The 20,560-nt window shown below is 38.0% G+C and overlaps 1 protein-coding gene across 1 annotated transcript in view; it reads left to right on the forward strand.

The window, feature by feature from the left end:
• The window catches only part of PELI1 (pellino E3 ubiquitin protein ligase 1), a 53,741-nt gene that overhangs the window by 26,879 nt on the left and 6,302 nt on the right, over positions 1–20,560 (forward strand). The window contains exons 2-3 of the mRNA XM_043917667.1: positions 11,154–11,293; positions 14,050–14,179. Of these exons, the coding sequence (XP_043773602.1) occupies positions 11,223–11,293; positions 14,050–14,179 (201 nt within the window). The 5' untranslated portion in view covers positions 11,154–11,222. The remainder of the gene's footprint in view (positions 1–11,153; positions 11,294–14,049; positions 14,180–20,560) is intronic.

Consider the following 20,560-nt stretch of genomic DNA (forward strand, 5'->3'; position numbering starts at 1 on the left):
CATTGTTTTCTTCTGAATTATTAAATTTGAGAATTACATTCCTCTTTGAAGGAAATTGTTTGGTAGCCAGAATGATGGAGCTGTCATTGTACTTTGGTTAGCTGTTGATAGCTTATTCAGAATTTAGCTTTTTGACAGTAAGTCTCCCGAGGTCCTCTCAAAGAGATTAGGCCTTTGAGATAACTACAATTTACTTAAAAATTTAAACATTTTTACAAGGTAGGGAAAATTTATAGGATTTTTTTAAATATTGAGAGTTTTGCTTTATAAAAATTTTAGATAATGTTTCTACCTGAATGTTTTGTTATTGTTCTGTAATGTGGTAGGAAGAGATTTAATAATTTTAGATCTGCTGTTTAAGAGGAGGTGAGGCACCTGCTAAAAAATGAACAGTTTTATGTTCCCAGCAGTGTTCTTTTCTGAAGCATTTTATTTTTATTTAAAGAAAAGGTATAACTTAAGATTTTCTTTTTTTAATTTTGTTTAAAACTGAATGTTTGCCAGAATACCAACATGCTGCCCAGTAATGTGTGTTCATTTTTTATCAGATTTTCTAATTTGTGAGAGGGGAGTATATACTCTCTTGGGTATGTATACAGCAGAAGATGAGAGAAAAGTTGCAGATTAGGAAGAAAAATTGATCTTAATAAGTTACCTACTTGGGTAATCAGAGTGGAAAGAGGAAATTTGTAGAAATATCCAGGCTACATGTATGTATTATTTTCCTAATGAAAAGAATTAGATAGGAACACCATACCAGGTGATTTAAAATATTCACTCTGCTAAAAAAAAAAAAAGATGTTCTTAGCCTCCCACACACAGTGTCTCTAAATTACTGTTATAAAAATTTATGGGGAAAACATGGTTTGGTTAAAGAAAGATCAGATGCTGTTACTTTTGAGAACTTTTCATGAACCACAGAGAAATCATAATATGAAACTTTTGTTCATTAGTGAGATTATAATAGTCATCATCTTTTAATAATGACCTCTCTGTGGGTTGCTGACTTTATTGTTAGAAGAAATATTGGAGATTTAGTTGTTATTTGAATTTTCAACCACATTTTCTTTTTCCTTTCCTTAAGCTTATAATGAAATTGTGAAACTTTAAGTTAACTCCCTATAAGAGCAGGAAATTGTTGTTCATTCGCTAGGTTGTGTCCAACTCTTTGCGACCCCCATGGACTGCAGCACTCCAGGCTTCCCTGTCCTTCACTGTCTCCCAGAGTTTGCTCAAACTCTTTTATGTCCACTGAGTCAGTGATGCCATCCAACCATTTTATCCTGTGTCACGCCCTTCTTCTGCCCTCAATCTTTCCCAGCATCAGAGTATTTTCCACTGTGTCAGCTCGTCACAACAGGTGACCAAAGCATTGGAGGTTCAGCTTCAGCATCAGTCCTCCATTGAATATTCAGGGTTGATTTTCCTTTAGGATTGACTGGGTTGGTCTCCTTGCTGTCCAGAGGATTCTCGAGTCTTCTCCAGCACCATAATTCGAAAGCATCAAAAGCAGGAAGTACATACACTAAATCTAATTTGACTTAAATGTAGTTTTTTCCACTACTGAGAATCAAAACATTTATATAACATTCAACCTTAAAACTAATTGCTATGATCTTTGAGGTTTTTAATTATATTTCAGGTCCTCTTATGTGTTATGAGCAGTAGAAAACTAGAACTTTATACATGGTATCAGTTATCGACAAAGAGCAGACCATAAACATTTGTTTAGATACTGAGAAATAAAGATGCATCTCTGAGAAAACAAATATTAAGTGATAAGGCAGCATTACCATAAATTAAGTATTATCAAGGCCAACTTTATATTATTGGATATATTATTTAGTTTACCAAGTATTATGTAGCCTAACTGAATACATTTTACAAATACTTGAATTTTTTTTAACATACATTAAGACCTTGAAAATTGCTGGTTTAACTCTCACAGTTTGAATAATTTTAAGAGACTCAAAATTCTGTGACTTGAGTGAATCAAGGAGATGGCCCAACAGAACAAATCCCAGTGTGGCTTTGTGGTTCTCATTCAGACCCGGTGACAAATCCTATGAGGTGAGGAAAATGTTGTCCCCGTCTTGGGGAATTGTGTGTTATAGTACTGGTTTGTAGCTTTGAGCATTCATGAAAGACCCTGGGTCCAGCCCTCGTGACTGTCAAGGGCCAGAGTTCTTAGGGTTGGTCTCAGAGGACCCTGTCATAGCTTAGTCCTTGGCAAGAGCCTTTTCTTATTTGAAGAGAATAGTATCCACAATGAAATAATTAACGAATAATTCAGGAAAGTATTTGACTTTCTGGCTTTTCAGGATTTTATTCTAATTGAAATGTGTCAAGAATCACCCAGGGCTGCTGCTTCCTAACTCTTATTTTTCCCATCCTTCTTTCTATTCCCTTTTATAAACTCTTCAGAACTCAAATAAACTAAAATCCTGTTAAAGGTCAGAGTATAGTATAGCATTAAATCAAAAGCTATGATATAATTCCATATACAAAGTGTTTTCTAATAAAACTTCCTAGAGCATTCAGTAGTTAAATTGCTCTTATGTCATAACTTAAAAAAAAAAAAAAGCCATGAAGCATGATTCTGCCAAATTTAGATCAGTGTGTGGATACATCACTAAGGTTCAGTTATTATCACTCAGTCCAATGAATGGCCGCACTTGGTAGTAACAACTTTGCTCACTAAAGAGGCTGTGAATGGGGCAGCTTCACATCAGAGACAGGACAGGAGACCAGATGCTGTGACTTGACAGGCCCAGCATAAGTGAAAATCTTACACATTTAGGTTGTGAGAGGGCTGGAAGGAAGCAAACTTTAAATCTTGAATTCATTTTGATATTAAATTTTTTATTAAATTTTGTTTTCCATTTTTATTGCCTTCTTTTTTTACTTTTTATTTTGAAATAATTCTAGCCTTAGAGAAAAATTGGAAAAATAATTCAGTGAGTTTACATATACCCTTTATTTCTTGTAATGTTAGCGATCTGTATAACCAGAGTATATTTATCAAGATCAGGAAACTGACATTGGTACAATACTATTCACTAAACTATAGGCCATATTCAAATTTCAGTTTTCCACTGTCCTTTTCTGTTCCAGGATCCAATTCCTAATCCTGTGTAGTTGCTTCATCTCCTTAATCTCCAACCTGGGAGTTTCTCAGCCTTTCCTTGTCTTTCATGATCTTGGCACTTTTGAGTGCTGAGAGTTATTTTGTAGGCTGTCAGTTTGGGTTGGTCTGATATGTTCTCCTGATTAGATCAAGGTGACACGTTTTCTGGCAACATAGCACAAAAGTGATGTGGCTTTCATACATCATAATCAGGGAATACATGGTATCGAAACATTTTATTGCAGATGTTAACCTTGATCAGTTAGTTAAGATGGTGTCTGCCAGGTCTCGCCCACCGTCAAGTTAGTTTTCCACTTCATAATCAATAAATATCTTGGAGGAGATACTTGAGACTGTTACTGGCCTTTTTAAAATGCATGTAATTTGGTCAGTGTTTTAATAAAAATAAGGAAAACCCAGATTATTCTGTTTCTGGAAGTAATCTAACTGTCCAAAATAATCATCACACAATACATTTTGTGGAACATGGACTTCGTATTCCATTTTTTATTTCCATAGCGTGGTATAGATTTAAAGTGATTGAGAAAAATCCATTTATTCCTTTTTTTCAAGTTTAAATTTTATCCAAGGGACTTTTGAACTCAGCTTTAAAATGATTGAATTACTAGAAACTTCAGATGGTTAGTCAATATTATAAAAGTTTGTCCTGTATTAGGGCAATAGCATTTATATAAACTCTCACTATTAAATACATTATAGTAGGAAGAGTTGGAGGGTTTTCTTGCTTGTTGTTCAGTTTCCCAATGCAGTTCTCTCCTCCCCAGCCCCATTTACTTTTCATTTTAAACTCAGTTGTTTCAGCTGATCCAGAGTACTGGTTTGAGTTGTAACCTTGGTTTTCTTTATCTATTGAACCTCACAAGGTTGTTCTGGGATTAAATCAGTTGTTTTATGTAAAGTATTTAGAACAGTGCTTGGCATAGAACCCAGAAAGTGCTGGACACTAAGAAAAAAGGGGTAGCAGAGGCATGGGTTACCTGCTGACTTGAGGAAGCTATAGCATTTACAACGAGTATAATTCTATCAGATATTTTTTGGTCCGAGTAGCTATCTAATCCCACTGAATTTGCTGCTTTCTGCAAAATTTTCTTCAAGACTTTAGTGGTGAAATCTAGGGGAATTTCTGGTCTTGCTTTCCTGAGAGGCACATTATCATTTTAGGCACTTTGGTAAGCTAAAAGAGTTGAAATATAGGCCAAGCATGGGCAGACAACAATTAAAAACCAAAAAAAAGAGTCCTTAGTTGTGTCCTTTAAAATACATTTTCTGGACGTGGGGAATTAAGTGATCCTTTTGGGGTAGGGTGGCCAGGTTGTGTTTAAGCCCCCACCCCGTCAGGAACGCTGCCTGCAGTTCTCTCTCGGCTGTCCCTTTCCCGGGAGTGCATGAAACCTGTCCCTGCGCTGTCTGGGTGGTCTGCTCATACATGTGTTTTTCTTCTTCATGATGCCAGGAATTTGTCTTAGTGTAATACCATGCTTTTCCCCTTGGATTCCTTTCTCCCCTCCTCATTTTTTTAAAAAAGCATGCAAAGCCCACTTTATTTACTGATGTTTTTATTGTTGGTCACTACCAGGCAACAGGATTGACAAATACAGTGAGCTTTGAGGAAGTGACAAAATTTCAAATAATGTCCAAAAGCCCTAGTCATAATTGCATAGTTGCTATTAGTCTCTGCTGGAGTGTAGCTTGTCTAGAGTTTAGTTTACTTTACAGTCTCTTTTCCTAAATGGCCCCCTAATGGCCTCTTACTCAATATTTAGGAATCAACCCTACCCAACCTTGTTTGGGGTGTGATTAGTGGTATCAAAAAACCTGAACTACTGCTCAACTTCTAAGAACATCAGTCTTCTCATTTATCAAATGGAGATAAATAACTATACCTGATACAGTTGTGATAGAAATTAGATGAGTTAATGTATGTTTGTTTAATATATAGGCTTCAGTTCTAGCTCTGTCACATAGTACCTGTTTGGCCTTGAACCAGTCACTGGCCTTTCTGACTGACACCTTCTGTTCCCTGTCTGGAAAATGGAGTTCATAAGACATCCCTACCTAATTCACAGGGCTGTTGTGAGGGTCAAATAACCTAATCCTGTGAGAAGGCACTTTGCTGATTAACTTTCTGTGCAAGTAGACCTTAATCTAAGTTTGATTCCAATTGATACTGATATGCCTTTTGATTTAAAAACATTCCCCTTTAGGAGTTTGGGTCTCCTAGGTCAAGAAGATATTTCTTTATCTGGCCTCCACAGATTAGCCTTTCTCTAAACATCAGGCTGGGCTTCCCTGGTTGTTCAGGGGTAAAGAATCCATCTGCCAATGCAGGAGGTATGGGTTTGATCCTTGGGTTGAGAAGATCCCCTGGAGAAGGAAATGGCAACCCACTCCAGTATTCTTGCCTGGGAAGTTCCATGGACGGAGGAGCCTGGCGGGCTGCAGTCCATGGGGTTGCAAAGAGTCAGACACAACTGAGCGACTAAGCAACAACAAAATGTCAGGCTACCAAGCACTGGCCTTATAGCTACTTCTTTAGCCACCCCGACTCCAGTTTCTTTCCTTCAAGAAAGAAGGTTGGTTGAGAGAGGTTGCTAAAATATTAAAATATTTTAATGCACAGAAATATTAATAATTAATCACCATCAAGATAAGATGATAGTTCTCCCATTCTCATTCCAGCCACTCTTATCAAGTCTGATGAAATACTGAAACTGCAGCTTCAAAGCCATTGCTCTCCCTATCACAAGGCTTAGTAATAACTCTTTAAGACTGGTGGTTAAGACTCACACTCCCAATGCAGGAGACATGGATTTGATCCCTGGTCAGGGGACTCAGATCCTGCATGCTGTGAGGTGTGGCCAAATAAAACTAAAAAATTTTAAGACGACATCAGTATGATTATGGTAGTAAGCAAATGTTTATTGAATACCTTACTGTGTACTAAGTACTATGAGCAAAATAGGGGAAATTCCTCCTAAAAAAATTGTTATCTCCAGTTTGTTCTCAGTGGTTCTGAGGGTGAGGGTGGGAAGGAAGTTGGGGGATGGAGTGTGGGAAGGTGAGACATTCTCAGGGGTGCTGCTGAACCTCTGACAACGCGCAGGCCATCTCCCCCCTCCACTCCCCATGTCAAAATGTCAGTAGTGCCAGGGTTGAGAAACCCGAGTTTAGGGGAACAATCACTATCTGTGGAAAAGATGTTAATTGCTTTCCCATCAGGATGAAAATAAGTTATCACTGGAGCTGATAAAACATCAGCATGTCATTTGGCCACCCTAGAAAGCAGGGCTGGGAGTTTGTCCAGGAGCGCCCTGTGTCCTGAGAAGGGGAACGTGGCCTTCACTTCTTTCAGTGCTCCACTGAGAAGCCAAAAGCCACCAACAGAAAGAAAAGTAGTAACCTCATCCTCCTACAGCTGACACCATTATTTTGCCTATCTCTTTTCTCCATTTATGGAAAAATGCTGCTTATTAAAATCCTGCTGATGGTGAAAGAAGGACGATGATGATTAATTTTTCACTCTTAGCGAGAAACTACTGTAAGTTTACCACCCTCCAATTTGTTGGCTCCACCAACAAATGGCTCCACCACAAGCATAAGAAAAGAGTTCCTTTTGTTTGAATCATCCTTTTGAAATCAACCACAGGGGAATGCTGGCGTAGATGGAATTCTGTTTCATCAGAGATAACATATACAATCCACATTATATTTTTCACCATAAAAAAATTATAACATTTTCATGTTTTAAAACATTTTCCCTTTTCCCCCCAGCATCCCTTATGCCTACTCTCTTGCCCACCAAAATAGGAGTATTCAAAAGTTTCTGTAAACACATTCCTAAGGTCTGTTTTGTCCCTTGCTTAGTGTTTGTTTTGCTTCTTTTTATTTTTCAGGACAGGAATTTTGTACTTGTGTTTAGTAGGTAGAAAGCAAAAAGGCTTTGTGCAGTGTGAAAAAGAAAAGTGTTATGTTAAGGGAGCAATGTGGACCGAGATTGTTTCCCCAGTTTTCCTTCTTAAGGTAAAACTGACAATTATATATTAGAAAGTCTTTTCCTTTGCAAACACTTGATAAGAAAACAATTGTATTTCCTGGCCTTTAAAGAACAAATGATTAGAATGTTGTATCAGTCAAATTAATGAGACTCTAAGAAACGTATTTTATGGCAAATTACTCATGTTTTCCTAGCCCATATACACACAGACACAAATAGTGTTCCGTAATGTATTTCTTTTAAAATTGTTTAACTTGGGAAGGTTTCTGCTGATGAGAACAGCATGCTTAATTTTCACAGATCAAGCAGACTTCAAAGTAATAGATATTATAGGAAACAGCCTTATTGTCTTAGCAAGATTTTCTCTATCATTGTTTCCAGTCTCATATAGAATTAATGGTGCTATTTCATATTCTTTTTGCTAGATCACTTTGGGATAGGACTGAATATATGGGGTCAGACCAGCTAACTTAATTGAATACCACCAGGCGTTGTCTGTGATTGAGGTATTAGAATATACTTATGTACATATGCATTTCATGTTCTCAGGAATATAACTTCAGGAATTGATTTTGAAGAATTCTGTATATTATTCAGATTTTTAAAACACAGAGATTATCTACAGAGAGTGAATGCAAGAGTTACTATCTAGCTGCTGGGCTTTGTTTAAGATCCTAAATAACCATTTCTACTGAAGTATCTTATTAGAGATTTTAGATTATTAGATACAGAAATAGAAACCAAGTTTCAGTGTGTTCCTGTGATTGAATTTTGTTATCTGATAAATATCTCAAATTAGACCTTCTAAGGGATCTAGCCAGAGTAAGAATAATTGGGAACATGTTGTTTTTCTTGGCTAATTTGGCCAGAGGCTCTAGAAAATAGAGTGGTGAGTATATGCCAACCCTACTCTTATTCCTTGTCAAAGCTAGAATTAGTTCCTGTTTTGCTATAGGGGCAATAGGACTAAATCTATAGTGCTGTATGCACATTACTTGTAAATTCATATGTTAGGACTAGATGGTCTCTCGTATATTTTCACCTCCAGTGTTCTCTTCATTTTACTGTAGTCCCTTCATTTTTAGAGATGAGGAAGCAGATTGGTTTATTCAAAGAGAACTAGAACTAGAACATAGATTAATACTTGCTAGCCATGCTAAAAACTAGTGTCAGCCAAATATGGGCATTTATGTGTCATTTTCAGATTTTTCCCATATCTATGTGCTTACTAACCTATTTAATACTGTTGAAATTGACTTCTTTAAATAAGTTCTTTTTAAGGAAATGTTTTGCTGCTATAAATGAAAAACCCCCACTTCCTAAAAATAGTAGCTCTAAAAAGGAATCTGAATCAGGACAGTGTTATTAAAACTTAATTTAAATTTTAAATTTAATTAATTCATGTTATTGAAGTTTTAATTCTTACTGTCCTTGGTCAGAAGTGTGCCACAGCTGTGTTTTCATGGTTAGATGGCAGTACATTAATTGTCTAAGAAGAGCTCATTTAAAACCACTGGTTAAAGCTTCTGCTTAAGCTTTTTAAAATGGATTGCTTCTTTAGGAGAGAAGTAAAAGGGATAGACATTCATATATTGATATACAACATAGTGTAGATTAGATGATCTTGTTATATACAACTATAGTTGTGAAACTATAGCACAATATCACAATATCCTGGTTTTATAGAATACTGATGCTGATAAGGCTACAAACCATTTCCATCACCACTGTGGTGCCTTCCTGTTGCTTTTTTGTAGTCACATTCACTTCCCTCCTACTCCTCCCCCCCAGTTTAACCTTTGGCAACCAGTTATCTGATTTCTGTTTCTGTAATTTTGTCATTTCAAGAGTGTTATATAAAAGAAATCATATATGTAACCTTTTGAGCTTAGATTTTTATACTCAGCATAATTCTCTAGAGATTTGTCCATGATGTTTCATGGACCAATAGTTTATGCCTTTTTATTGCTTAGTACTATTCCATAGTGTGGATGTACCACAGGTTAATCATCCACTCAGTAAAGACCATCTGGATTAATTCAAGTTTTTGGCTACTATGAATAAAGCTGCTATAAACTTTTATGTACAGGTTTGTGTGAACATAAGTCTTGATTTTACTACCATGTTCTTTGTTCTTTTCTGGTGTTCCAAGTTTTTTTTTTTTTTTTTATCTTCTGTTTAGAGAATTCCTGCTAACCATTCTATGAGAGTAGCTCTGCTGGTGACAGATTCTCTTAATTTTTCCTCATCTGAGAATGTCTTGATTTTTCTTTCCATATTTGCTGGAACCTGGCTGATAGTTACTTTCTTTCAGCACCTGAAAAACATAGGCCACTTGCTTCTGGCTTCTGTAGTTTCTGGTGAGAAATTCATTGTTTTTCCCCTATACGTAAGATTTAGTTCTTCTCTGACTGCTTTCAAGAAAATTTCTTTGCCTTTAAGTCAGAAGTTTAATTATCATGTGTCTTAGCATAGATTTCTTTAGTTTTATCCTATGTGTAGTTTGTTCAGCTTCCTGAATCTGTGGTTTTGTTTCCCTTTTCACATTTGTTGAATTTCAGTCATTGTTTGAGTACTTTTTCAGCTCCACTCTTTCTCCTTTCATTCTGAACGCCAGTGATACTAATGTTATTAATAGGGCCGTTCTGTAGCCCCACAGGTCCATTAGGCTCGTTCCTTTTTTTTCCAGTCAGTTGTTCAGACTGGGTACTTTCTGCCTTCCAGCTCATTCCTTTCCTATGTACCTTCCATTCTAGGTTGAGCCCATCCAGTGAACTTTACATATCTTCTGTTTCTTTGTGGAGACTCTATTTTTTGTTTGTCTCTTTGCTTGTAATTGATTACTGAAATTTTTTATCATGACTGATTTAAAATCTTTGTTAGATAATTCTCACATCTCTGTCATCTAAACTTCTGGCATCTGTTGATTATCTTTTTGCATTGTTTTAATTCTGTCTTGTACTTTATATAATACGTGGCTTTCTTTTGAAAGCCGGACATTTTTGTTTAATGTTCTGACACTCTGAATATCATCCAGACCTCCTATTTTCCCTGGCTTTTCCTCACATTGCTCTGTCAGGGGAGTACAGGGAGCCTTCTTATTACTACCAGGTGGACATGGAAGTCCAGGTTCCCTGCTCGGCCTCCATTGACACCTGAGGGAAGAAGATCCTGCCAAATTGGGATGGAACCCCAGGCTCGCTGCGCTCTCCACTGACACCACTCGGGCAGAGGAGGGGGCGCGTTACCAGCCAGCAGGGTGGCCGTGCTGGCTCTCCACTTGGCCTGTTCTGACACTGCCTCCACAAGGGTAGGCCCAGGGGGAGGCCAGGCCGCCTCACAATGGCCTCCTGAGGTGATGTCTGGGCTCAGCACTCAGCTCTTGCTGGTGAGTGCTATGGTGGGGTCACCGTGTTTGCTGTGGTGGTGGCTGAGGAGAGCAGTTATCATCAAAAGCTTTCTGTCTTGCTGAGGCCGCCATTTTCTTGTTCTTCTGACCAGAGAGAGCAGGCATTTTGTCACATGTTTTGTTTTTCTCTCTGCCAGTGGGCATTTCCAGGTTGCTAAATTCTTCAGCTTCAGATCTGGGATATATTGATACTAGGCAAAAAGAAGACCCGAAGAACTTGCCACTAAGTTGTTCCATGGGCCCCAAGGCCCCTAGCTGTTCTGCCTTCTCTCTACTTTTCAGAGTCTTCTTCTGCTTTATATATAATGTTCAGGGTTTTGGATTATAATTAGCAGAAATCATAGGGAAAATAATGTCTTCCTCATCATCCTGGAACTGGAATTTACATTTTTAATGTAAAGTTAACATTCCTAAATTTACATTTTACTGTGTTTAAACAGTTATATCAAATATATAACCATTATTGGGGGAAATGTCAGACACTTTATATATTATGTGATAATTTTCATAATATTGTGCTCCCAAGGACTTTTAGAAAAGAACATCTTTACTTAAACTGAAATTCATTGTTCAAATTATTAATGAAAACTTTTCCCCTCTAGGAAATAATGCAAAAGGTGTCCCAAGGCTCCTGACCAGTGAACAAAGATTTGAGAAAGACAACCAAGCTCATGTTTTCTCCTGATCAAGAAAATCATCCATCCAAAGCACCAGTAAAATATGGTGAACTCATTGTCTTAGGGTAAGACTTCTCCATCTGATGAGCATAAAATTGAATGATATATGATAACTTGAACATCTTGGTTAAATGCACTTTTTTTTAGAATTTATATCCTGCCTATTTCTGAAGAGTATTTAAAGCTACAGAGTTATATTACCAAATCAAGAAATTCTTTTAATTCTCATTTTTGTGTCATCCTTTGTGAGTACTCAAATGCTCCATAAACTCTGCCTCACCCTCACCCCTAGAAAAGACAAACCTTCTTAAAGATGAAGTGAAAAATGTACTTGTCTAAAGTCACATAGCCAGTCCATCTGTCTTCCCTATGCCTTTTTTTAGAAAATTTGCCTCAGCTGACTGTACCCAAAATCTCCCCTCTGCTTAGGTCGTTTCACGTAGGTTAGTGTTTATTTGTTCCTTTGCCCTGTGAGACAGATGCTGCCTTCTGCTTTTGGTCCTGTACTTAAAAGAGTTGTATAGACGTGACAATATGATGATTCTGAAGCCCAGGACATTGCTACTTGTTTGCTTCGAAAGTAATTTCATCCATTCTACTCATACAGTCTTATGATTGAGGAATAAATGATTCCATTATTTTAGTTTATCCAGTCTAAACTTGCCACAGCTGTCAAAATGGAGACACAATGTTAGTCTGTTTCTTAGAGATCTCAGAAACTAGACATTGTAAAACTTACTTTCTCCCAACTGTTTCTGTCCTGCCTAAAAAGCAGTTCTAGACATTTAGAACATATTTTAGAATCAGGTTGGTGCAAATTCTTCTTTAACTGAGACTGTGGCCATTGTTTCAGGTAAGAAAGTAAGAAAAACTGGGGAAATAATATGGTGTTACTGAGCTTGGCTGGAAGCCAGGAATCCTGAATTCCAGTACTTTCTCCAACACTGCTGGCTGTGTGGCCTTAGGCAAGTCACTTAACCATTTTGGGTCTTAGTTTCCTCTTCTGTAAAATGACAGACAAGATCAACTAAGGTCCCTTGAGATTAAAGAAAAAAAATTTTTTTTTTCCCTCAAAAACAACTTAAAAGATTGTAAACTTAATATAGGAACTACAATATTACAATTTAAAATCACATAGATTTTGATGTATTAATAACAGATTTTTAACCACCAAAAGCTATTCAAAGTTAAATTCTTCAGCAGGAAATTTGATTCATCTGAAGACTTAGAATTTGAAATTTAGTGTATGGTTTAAACTGACTCTTTTAGCCCAGCAGTTTCTCAGTTAATCTGATAAAATGGTTGTCTCTGTACCTAGCACTTGATGTCTTAAAATGCAAACAATGCTTCTTCTCAACATTTTAGGAGAAGTCAAGCTGGATAAGGTGGTCAGTTTTGTGCTAGTGCTAGTTAGAAAAGAGCTCTGAGCTACAAGAACACAGTGTAGGAAGAGAGAATATGTCCAAAGGAGGAAGGAGGCGTGCTCTGGTAGACAGTAGTGAGGGGCAGTGAGGAGCCCTCAGTTTGTGAGACTGGGGGCAGCACAGTCCCAAGCAGCAAAGTCCAGTATGCATTAGCTGAGGGGCTCTACTCTGAACCTTTAGCAAGGTTAGCAGGGGCTTTTGCCAGAAGAATCAGTGTGTTTTACATTTTACAAAAGTTGTTCAGTGTCATTTCTATATCTGACAACCTTTAAGTAAACTCCGTTCCCTTCCTTGTCAGCCACTAGCGTAGGCCATTTTATAAGCACAGTCTCCTCCACCCTCAAAACTGTACCCATTCCTTGCCTCAGTTTCCCCCCAGATTAACCAATGATAAACAAGAAACCATAAAACCAAATTTGTCAGGCCATAAGGGGACAGTACATGAGGAGAGAGTATTATTAAGCTACTGTTCACGCTTCGGCGAAGCAGTAAAGAATGAAAAAAAGCACACCAAGCACCTAGATTCCAGTTCTAGCTTTGCCAGTGTCACTTGTGTGACCTTCAGAAAATAATGGAGGGACTCAATTCCTCTGAAGAGTAACTTGATTCCTAACCTGTAACAGAGGCAAGTGGTATCAGTTTTGCAGTTTTTATGAGAAAATGGATAAAATAAAGTGATTTGTGAAATAGAACCCACTAGTGTCTAGGACATAGTTAACACCCGGATGTTTGTTTTGGACCTTTTTTCTGTTGGTTCACTCCTTGCTCACTTGCTTACCTTTAGGGCATGTTTATGTTATCATGGAGAAATGGTCATAAGATCTGAGCAACACACGTGTTTAACGGCCACTTAGTTATGCTCTGTCAGACAGGTTTTACTGACTCAACGTGAATGTATACAGGCCAGTAGCTGAGACTGACCAGTCTAAAAATTCCTAATTTCAAAAGTTCAGTTATTTATAAAGTGTTTGGTTCATAGTTGAAGGGAATTCTATTTTAAGCAGGTCATATTTGTTTAAATATGTACTTTTAAAGGTTGTATTACCACATGCAAACATTCACCTTTAAAAAAAATAGAATGAGTCATAAGAAGTCAGATATGCCATTAATCAGCTCTTTATTATCTTAAAGAGGGAAGAAAACTACAAGTAATTTAAAGCTGTGTGTAATCCAAAAGGTACTTCTCTGTGACTTCAGACATAGACAGAAAAAAATCTTTTTTGTTTCACACTCAGGCAGCTGGTCTGGGGATCAGCAGTTGCTAAAAGTTAATTCTAGACACTTAAAATCTGCTAATAATTAATCAGTGGTTGATCCTCTAAGACAAAATAAAGCATTTGTTTTAGAATTGTGTGGTTCTCACATGAGATCATCTAAACTTTTTTCTCCCCCATCAGGTATAATGGGTCTCTCCCAAATGGCGATAGAGGAAGGAGGAAAAGTAGATTTGCTTTGTTTAAAAGACCTAAGGCAAATGGGGTGAAGCCCAGCACTGTGCATATTGCTTGTACTCCTCAGGCTGCAAAGGTAAAACAAACAAAAACTAAATAAATTAACTTGGAGAGATTGAAAGACATATTTGCTGTTTATATTCTCTCGCAGACCCTTCACATTGTATACCAGAAGTTTCCTTTTATTTGGATGGGGGAAGACACTTGGAAGATAGGATATCTAAAAGGGCATAGGACTTTTTTTTTAATGACACATGGGATCCATGAGTAGAAATTAAATGGAAGTAATTCCTTTTTTGTCATTAAAAAGAAAAGCGGGGGTGGAGGGGGGACAGGGCTTCATCTAGATTTTGGAATTGTGGAACTGCCCTGAGATGTAGTACGTTCCCGCTATTACTCAAGGGACCTCCTTGAGCTGGGCAAGGAGTGTGGTACAGAATATATGTATTCAGGGCCTAGAAACATGTTTGGATGAGATCATTTTCTTAACTAAGTGGTCTTTATCAAAGATATTATATATGCTCTTGTTTTTATTTTTTATTTTATGACCCCCACAGCTTTGTAGCGTAGTGCCTTAAACACGGTTAGTTCAGTCGCTCAGTCATGTCCGACTCTTTGCAACCCCATGAATCGCAGTATGCCAGGCCTCCCTGTCCATCACCAACTCCCGGAGTTTACCTAAACTCATGTCCATCGAGGCGGTGATGCCATCCAACCATCTCATCCTCTGTCATCCCCTTCTCCTCCTGCTCCCAATCCTTCCCAGCATTAGGGTCTTTTCCAATGAGTCAACTCTTCACATGAGGTGGCCAAAGTATTGGAGTTTCACCTTCAACACCATTCCTTCCAATGAACACCCAGGACTGATCTCCTTTAGGATGGACTGGTTGGATCTCCTTGCAGTCCAAGGGACTCTCAAGAGTCTTCTCCAACACCACAGTTCAAAAGCATCAATTCTTTGGTGCTCAGCTTTCTTCATAGTCCAACTCTCATACCCACACATGACCACTGGAAAAACCATAGCCTTGACTAGACAGACCTTTGTTGGCAAAGTAATGTCTCTGCTTTTTAATATGCTGTCTAGGTTGGTCATAACTTTCCTTCCAAGGAGTAAGCGTCTTTTACTTTCATGACTGCAGTCACCATCTGCAGTGATTTTGGAGCCCGAAAAAATAAAGTCAGCCACTGTTTTCACTGTTTCCCCATCTATTTGCCATGAAGTGAAGGGGCCAGATGCCATGATCTTAGTTTTCTGAATGTTGAGATTTAAGCCAACTTTTTCACTCTCCTCCTTCACTTTCATCAAGAGGCTTTTTAGTTCCTCTTCACTTTCTGCCATAAGGGTGGTGTCATCTGCATATCTGAGGTTATTGATATTTCTCCCAGCAATCTTGATTCCAGCTTGTACTTCTTCCAGCCCAGCATTTCTCATGATGTACTCTGCATATAAGTTAAATAAGCAGGGTGACAATATACAGCCTTGGTGTACTCCTTTTCCTATTTGGAACCAGTCTGTTGTTCCATGTCCAGTTCTGTTGCTTCCTGACCTGCATACAGGTTTCTCAAGAGGCAGGTGTGGTGGTCTGGTATTCCCATCTCTTTCAGAATTTTCTAGTTTATTGTGATCCATACAGTCAAACCATAATCCCAGAAAACTAGCCAATCTGATCACACGGACCACAGCCTTAAACAGAGTAGATCTTCATTAATTATTAAATCGAATCAAAGCTATGAAAGTAAATACCCAATTGTGTCTATAACACAACTTCTCAGGCGCCTGGCCTACTTCATGCTTCTAGCCCCCTTTTTATTCCCAACCAGAATTCCCAGAAGCTAGGCCACCATTTTAGGACACTTGGGCTTTTCCTAGAGTGATAGACAGTAAGGGGTCATTTCAGATCTTACATTTCTTCTACTTCAAATTTTATAACAGAGACTCAGTTTGTTACTGTGGTGAATGAATAAACATTACAAAGAGTTCTTTACATCTGGAAGTACCTATATCTTTAAGCAGCCCCAGAATGTACATTAATATTATACCATCTAAGGTATATTTTTGTAGATTAAAAATAAATGAGAGCGAAATTGGCATACAGTGCCTTGTTTTAAGTCACATTTCCAGTCCCTGGACTTTCGGCTTTGTTTTATATCCAGTGTGGTGTCTAAGCAAGAGCCCTCGGAGTCTCCTCTTACTATTTAAGAGCCAGGGAATGTAGAAAAGTGACAGTTTCTTTTACGTGTTTCCTTCTGTTCTTTTGCAAAGAAGGGATGTGCTGATAAATAATAAGCAGGTGGTAGAGTGAAAGGTTTATTGATCTGAGAAACTTCTTTCCAGTATTTCCCCACTGAAGTGCTCTTGGCATTTTGGGTGTGCCAGTTCTTCTTTATGCAGGACTGTTCCACCTGTTGCAGGATATTTAATATTAGGTTGGTACAAAAGTAATTACGGTTTCAGACCATGAATTTTAAATCGTTGTAAGTAGGCTCAAGTACATCTTATATTAATCAAAATAGGAACCATTACAGCCAACACATTTTTGGCAATGAGAAATAATTTTGTTTATTCATGTAGCATAAAAATCTGTGCTTCAGGATTCTTGGAAAGCAATTTCTGCCTCCTCCTGGTTGTGGAAGTGTTTTCCCTGCAAAAAGTTGTCAAGATGCTTGAGGAAGTGGTAGTTGGTTGGCAAGAGGTCAAGTGAATGTGGTAGATGAGACAAAATTTTGTAGCCCAATTCATTTAACTTTTGAAGCACTGGTTGTGCAATGTGTGGTCGGGCGTTGTCATGGAGAAGAATTGGGCCCTTGCTGTTGACCATTGCCGGCTACAGGTGTTGCAGTTTTTGGTGCATCTCATTGATTTGCTGAACATACTTCTCAGATGTAATGGTTTCACCAGGATTCCGGAAGCTATAGTGGGTCAGATGGGCAGCAGGCCACCAAACAGTGACCATGACATTTTTTTGGTTCAAGTTTGGCTTTGAGAAGTGCTCTGGAGCTTCTTCTCGGTCCAGCCACTGGGTTGGTCATTGCTGGCTGTTGTATAAAATCCACTTTTCGTCACATGTCACAATCCGGTTGAAAAATGGTTTGTTGTTGTGTAGAATAAGAGATGGAGAAGGCAATGGCACCCCACTCCAGTACTCTTGCCTGGAAAATCCCATGGACGGAGGAACCTGGTGGGCAGCAGTCCATGGGATCACTAAGAGTCAGACACAACTGAGCGACTTCACTTTCACTTTTCACTTTCTTGCATTGGAGAAGGAAATGGCAACCCACTCCAGTGTTCTTGCCCGGAGAATCCCATGGACGGGGGAGCCTGGTGGGCTGCCGTCTATGGGGTTGCACAGAGTTGGACACGACTGAAGTGACTTAGCAGCAGCAGCAGAATAAGAGAGGATGTCACTTCAAAATGATTTTTTTGATTCGCAGTCAGCTCATTAGGCACCCACTTATCAAGATTTTTACCTTTCTAATTTGTTTCAAATGACCACAGGATGGTCAGTGTTGAATTCTTTGGCAAATTCTTGTGTAGTTGTAAGGGGGTCAGCTTCAATGATGCTCTCAGTTGGTCACTGTCAACTTCCGATAGCCAACCACTGCACTCCTCATCTTCAAGGCACTCTTCTCCTTTGCAAAACCTCTTGAACCACCACTGCACTGTACGTTCATTAGCAGTTCCTGGGCCAGATGCATTATTGATGTTGCAAGTTGTCTTTGCTACTTTATGACCCATTTTGAACTCGAATTAAAAAATTGCTCAAATTTGCTTTTTATCTGGCATCATTTCTATAGTCTAAAATAAATATAAAATAAACAGCAAGTAATAAGTCATTGGCAAAAAAATTAAGTGAGAAATGCACATTAAAATGATGTATAATATCATAGCCACATAGAGTTCAACAGTGCAGAACAGCCATTATTTTTGCACCAACCTAATATTCTTAGTCCCTCCCACTGAATGCCATTTCAGCCCTCAATCATTGTGATGGCCAACAAACACAGCCACCAAACACCCCTTACACAGCTGATACTACCTCTGGTTAAGAACTCCTATCCTAGGGAAAATTTCTAAGTCTTACTTCTGTAATTTCCTATTGTGTACTTTTCTTCATGTTTTTACTGTCATACTCCTCATGTTTCATTGCTGGCTCCTTTTCATCTTTACTAGGCAGCAAGAATCTTAGGGATCAAAGATTGACTCTCTGCTTTTTCAATTTTGGAGGAGTGTGTAATGAGGTCAGGAAGAAAACTAACTGTTTAGTCTAGCAGTCATCTGGGATGAGTGCTTAAACCCTGACTTCCAATCCAGTGAGAATTTAACTTGACACAGCTCTGTATTCTCAGTCTGAATAGATCTCATAGTTAAAAAAAGAAAAAACACCCTCAGCCCGCGAGGCCGCGCGCAGGCAGGTCCCGCGCTGCCCCGCGGGAGGGGCCAAAAAAATAAAAATAAAAATAAAAATAAAAAAAAAAAAAAGAAAAAACAGCTTATAATCTCAAAGTACACAAAACCTGTGTTTTTAAATCCCTTTAGCCGTTAAGAATTTATGACCAAAGTACTAAAAAATTATTTCATTGAAAAGTCAGCTGCTTAATGTTGAGATAAAGTAATTATATATTTTTAAATCTTTAAAACCATTTTGTCATGTTTGTGAATGCATCAATGTGTAGTAAAGCCTGTTAAAGTGCATGGGAGTGACCTAAACTGTACTCTTGAGGTCCAGTTCCTCTATAGAGACAGGAGTAGGGAAGGACATATAAGCAGCCTTCATTATATCTGCAGTTTAATTTCTTTTAAAATATCAGAAGCAAAAATGGTATTAGTAAGAATGATAAAAGTTGGGTAGTTAGTACCCAGGTGTTTGTATATTCTTTTTGTATATTTGAAAATTTCACAGTCTTAATTATCTTAAAACTATGAAGACTTTTATCTATTCCAGGTTAGCTACCAATTGAAACCAAGTAAAATTTCATAATACCAAAGTTCTAATTACAAAAGTTTTTTTTTTTCAATTTAGCCTCTTTGCTGCATATAATCATTCTTCTGTGTCTTTCTGTGTTTCTTTTACACAACCTGTTTCCACTTCCTCTGTGCAGGTTTTTCCCCCTCTGATATTATCATCAACTCATATGCATAGAAAACGCCTGAAAACAAAACTGAGAAGTTCTTTTTAGCAATGTTTTTAGTTTGGCATATGTCAAAAGTACAGTCATAAGCATTATATCCATTTCCTTTGGTATGTCTAATCATTCTATGAATTTTTCTGTATCTAGCCTAGCATATGGCAAATACTTGTCATCTATAGAGTCACAGAGTGGCTAGGAAAACCAGTTAACTCTGCTTATTTGTTAACTTTAAACCTCTTTAATTATTAAATAAGATTCCTCTTGTCTTGCAAGATTTTGTATTTTCTCCTTATCAGAGCAGTACTGAGTACTGCTTTCATTTCCTACCTGGGATTTGATTTTTAAGTATCTTATAACTTGAAATACTTATAATGTAGACTCAGATTTTACAGTTTTTTTATACAGTGAACTTATGTTTTTACTCTGTAATTGCTTCAGTGCACAGGTAGACCTCAGATATATTTTGGGTTCAGTTCCAGACCACCACAATAAAGCAAATCACAACTGGTTTCATTTCCTAATGTATACATAAAAGTTATGTTTGCGCTATGCTGTGGTCTCCTAAGTGTGCAGGCTTCCCTGGTGGCTCAGATGGTAAAGAATCCACTTGCATTATAGGAGACCCGGGTTCGATCCGTGGGTCGGGAAGATCCCCAGAAGAAGGGAATGGCAACCCACTCCAATATTCTTGCCTGGAGAATCCCATGGACAGAGGAGCAGGCGGGCTACAGTCCATGGGTCACAAAGAGTCGGACACGACTGAGTGGCTGAGCACATAAGTGTGCAGTGATAGCCTCATGAGAGTTACTCAGTTGTGTCCAACTCTTGCGACGTCATGGACTGTAGCCTACTAGGCTCCTCTCTCCATGGAATTTCCCACCTTTGAGCCACCAGGAAAGCTCTTAATTTTAAAGTACTTTTAATGCTAAATGCTAACCATCATCTGACAATGCAGAGTTGCCACAAATCTTCAATTTATAAAATATTCAGTATCTGTGAAGCATAATAAAATGAGGTCTGCCTGAATTCTTCTGCACTCCACTCACTCTAAGAAACTGTCATACAAAGGTTGTACAAGTTATTAATCTCTAAATTTCAGGGGGAAAATATGTCACACATGTAATAAATAGATTACAGTTTTTTAAAGAAAGAATAAAAACCTCTACTTTTCTCATTCGCAATTGATCAAACAGATATTTTATTCAAAATAGCAGCAATGATGTCCTTGATTATGTATTAACATATATATTTTTGTATGTCTGTGTATAGGTGAAATGGATATCAGCACTGACATAAGAGATGTTTTCTTTTGTAATTGTAAAATAGT

The sequence above is a fragment of the Cervus elaphus genome, chromosome 11, assembly GCF_910594005.1.
Source record: "Cervus elaphus chromosome 11, mCerEla1.1, whole genome shotgun sequence".
Lineage (NCBI taxonomy): Eukaryota > Metazoa > Chordata > Mammalia > Artiodactyla > Cervidae > Cervus > Cervus elaphus.